This window comes from Rasamsonia emersonii (genome assembly GCF_000968595.1).
Source record: "Rasamsonia emersonii CBS 393.64 chromosome Unknown ctg1118621760924, whole genome shotgun sequence".
NCBI lineage: Eukaryota > Fungi > Ascomycota > Eurotiomycetes > Eurotiales > Trichocomaceae > Rasamsonia > Rasamsonia emersonii.
This window is the reverse complement of record NW_013562691.1, coordinates 1-2637: the sequence shown is the minus strand read 5'-3', so window position 1 is coordinate 2637 and position 2637 is coordinate 1. Positions and strand designations below refer to the sequence as shown.

Sequence of the window (2637 nt, the reverse complement as noted above, 5' to 3'; positions counted from 1 at the left end):
GAAGGGGAGGCACTCCTCGCCCGCCAGTGGGGCCAAAGAGAGAGAGAGAAGTGAACTCGTCCATACGGAAACGGGCCAGATGCAGGGATTTCGGAGGAGGGAGGAGAGGCCCCTGGACACGTGGATGCCAGAGCCATGATTGATTATTGCCGCTTTGGTTGATCTTGCACGTCGTTACGAAGGGGCCGTCCAGGCTCAGGCCCCCTTCTCATGCTACCGTCCTGGATTCCATTGCGACTGTATACGCAGCAGCAGGCGCCCTAGCCAGGGTCGCGACACGAACCATCGTTCTCCCTACGAGTCAGACGAACCCTGGATGCCGACCCTTGCCCACGGCCTGACGTATCGACCGGACGACACTTGAGAGGTGCGATCACGGATGGCGCGACACCGGTCTGCGATCGTCACCGGAGTGCATCGGCACATGGGGAACGCGGGCTCTGTCAACGGCCACGTTAGCGTCGTGAACTCGATGCAGGCTGCTCGAGGATATGACACGCCTGCTGCAGGTTACCAGTTCATTGATCATCGCTGGTCGACACGTCGAGTGCAGAAGATGCAGACGATGCAACTGGGGCAAAGCGGAAGAGGATTCGGCGGAGCTTGGCGGCCCACCGCGGCACATGATGCGCGATCCTGTTTCACCGGCCGTTGTGCGATACCGAGCACAGGCAGCGTATCATCCACTATGCTCGACCCAGTATCGACCAGCAGGCTAAGCCTGATGCCTACGGCGGGATTATCGAAGCGACTCCGCCACCTGCCGCAGAGTGACACCAGGCGCTGCTTCGAGGGTCGATTCCTGTCTTTGATGCAGGGACCCGGAAAGGAGGAGATAGCAGGAGATACAGGGTACGGAGTACAGGAGATACCACCTCGCTGCAGGAGTGCAGAGTACACGTTGCCCTGACAAGGGAGTGCAAATCAGGCCAATCACGTCGATTCCTCACCAGCAGATTTGGCAATCCGTCAAGAGTTGATAACTTGATGGAGGTGGCCCTTGCAGCGCCCTCATTGCCCACCTTATCTTTGCATCTCGACCCACCTGTGCACTGATGGGGTAAGGAGAGCACTATCTGTGCCTGGACAGAACAAGCACTCGTCCATAACCGTCCTGGCGAGGTACAGTAGCACGCTGGGGCAGGCTACGTGTTGGATCCGGATCCAAGGATAAACCCCCAGTTAACCCCAGTTCGACTCGAGTCAACTCGAGTCACCTCGACAGGACAGAATAGTCGAGGTCAGCCACTGTTGATGCCACGATGGCCCAACCATTGGAACCTGTCGGTTGTGCACCCACCGTTCATTGGAGTCAGGTCCAACTGGATCGCGATCGGATCGGGATCGGATCTTCAGAGAAACAGAAAGAAAATATTCGCCGAAGAGAACTACAAACCATGTCGAAGCACAGATATATCACTCAATAGTCAGGTACGGACCCGGGTCGTTGACTGTCTGACGATCAGTCAGGCAATTTCTCAACTTGCTGGGGATACCCCTGCAGCGATGCCATAACTCCGGATGGCCGCAGAGAACAGATAATATTATGAAAGCAGCACCATGAGCAGCATCCATGAGCAGCACCATGGATCCGGAGCAGGATAAAAGAAGACGTATACTATACGTATACTATTCCACGGAGAACTGCATGTGCTGTACGCAGTATGTACGTACACTACCTCGAGGACCGCATCGAGTACTCCGTACACTCCGTCCAGTGCACGTGATGACGAAGCCACGCCTCAAGGCAGGTCAGACAGACTACTCTTCACTCATGCAAGGGATCTATTACTCAGCCATTGTATATGGAAACAAGTGGAGAACTCCCTGCTCAGAGCAACTTCAGTGACATCATCCCTCGTTCCCTGAAGCAGTGGGTGGTCTAATCTTGACCATTACTACTCCTACAGAGTAGCAATAGACTAAGAGTACCCAGTACCTACCAAGGTTAGTACCTAGGTAGCAACAGACTAAACGTGACAAATCGTGGGAACTGAACTGAACTATATATATAAGATTAAATAGATTGCGGAGAAAGACTAAATAGACCAGAGTTAAATAATAACCATCTAGGTTGGAGCCACGATAGCCAGGTCAGTACTCGACTGCCGTAGTCCAGTAAAAAAATGACGCAACATGACTGCCTTGTGCGTAGTTATGCCTATAGTATAGTAATCTACTGTATGTAGGAGAAACTACATGTACTGTACCTGTGTATGTACTGTACATACAGTACAAAGCGTCCTTCCATAGGCATCCAGGTAGGATGTACTTAGCTCTCCATACCCAAGGAGTATGTTGTCAAGGCACATCAAAAGTTATCACGGTCCTAGGACTCGACTCATCCTTGTACTGTACTACTCTAACTACAAAACACGGAACAGATAATAAGAATTATTACCTCAATAGCTACGAATACACCCCTCCTCTCTCTCTCTCGGAGAGAGAGATAGATATATATACCCAAGATACGTATTTCCAGACAGATTGACAGGGCAAGAAACAACCTCAACAACCTCACCAACAATAATAACAAGAATAAGAAAAAAAACCATTGAAGCTTCTACGAAGTCTACTAATGTTGCTTACTATGACATCGATAATCCAATCTTTGTCCTGGCAACCTGAAGCCAAAAA

General features: G+C 51.2%; 6 protein-coding genes across 6 annotated transcripts; 4 read left to right on the top strand and 2 right to left on the bottom strand.

Moving 5' to 3' along the window:
• Positions 1 to 373: 373 nt before the first annotated feature.
• On the bottom strand, positions 374 to 679 carry T310_8849 (uncharacterized protein; the record flags this gene model as incomplete). Its single annotated transcript, XM_013468500.1, has 1 exon — positions 374 to 679. A coding segment is annotated over one exon (306 nt), but the record flags the coding sequence as incomplete, so codon positions are not given.
• On the bottom strand, positions 526 to 924 carry T310_8847 (uncharacterized protein; the record flags this gene model as incomplete). Its single annotated transcript, XM_013468499.1, has 1 exon — positions 526 to 924. A coding segment is annotated over one exon (399 nt), but the record flags the coding sequence as incomplete, so codon positions are not given.
• Positions 775 to 1056, top strand: T310_8846 (uncharacterized protein; the record flags this gene model as incomplete). Its single annotated transcript, XM_013468498.1, has 1 exon — positions 775 to 1056. A coding segment is annotated over one exon (282 nt), but the record flags the coding sequence as incomplete, so codon positions are not given.
• A 75-nt stretch (positions 1057 to 1131) lies between these two features.
• Positions 1132 to 1515, top strand: T310_8844 (uncharacterized protein; the record flags this gene model as incomplete). The annotated part of the gene is made up of 1 exon (XM_013468497.1): positions 1132 to 1515. A coding segment is annotated over one exon (384 nt), but the record flags the coding sequence as incomplete, so codon positions are not given.
• A 49-nt stretch (positions 1516 to 1564) lies between these two features.
• On the top strand, positions 1565 to 1849 carry T310_8843 (uncharacterized protein; the record flags this gene model as incomplete). Its single annotated transcript, XM_013468496.1, has 1 exon — positions 1565 to 1849. A coding segment is annotated over one exon (285 nt), but the record flags the coding sequence as incomplete, so codon positions are not given.
• A 318-nt stretch (positions 1850 to 2167) lies between these two features.
• Positions 2168 to 2491, top strand: T310_8842 (uncharacterized protein; the record flags this gene model as incomplete). The annotated part of the gene is made up of 1 exon (XM_013468495.1): positions 2168 to 2491. A coding segment is annotated over one exon (324 nt), but the record flags the coding sequence as incomplete, so codon positions are not given.
• Positions 2492 to 2637: the final 146 nt, after the last annotated feature.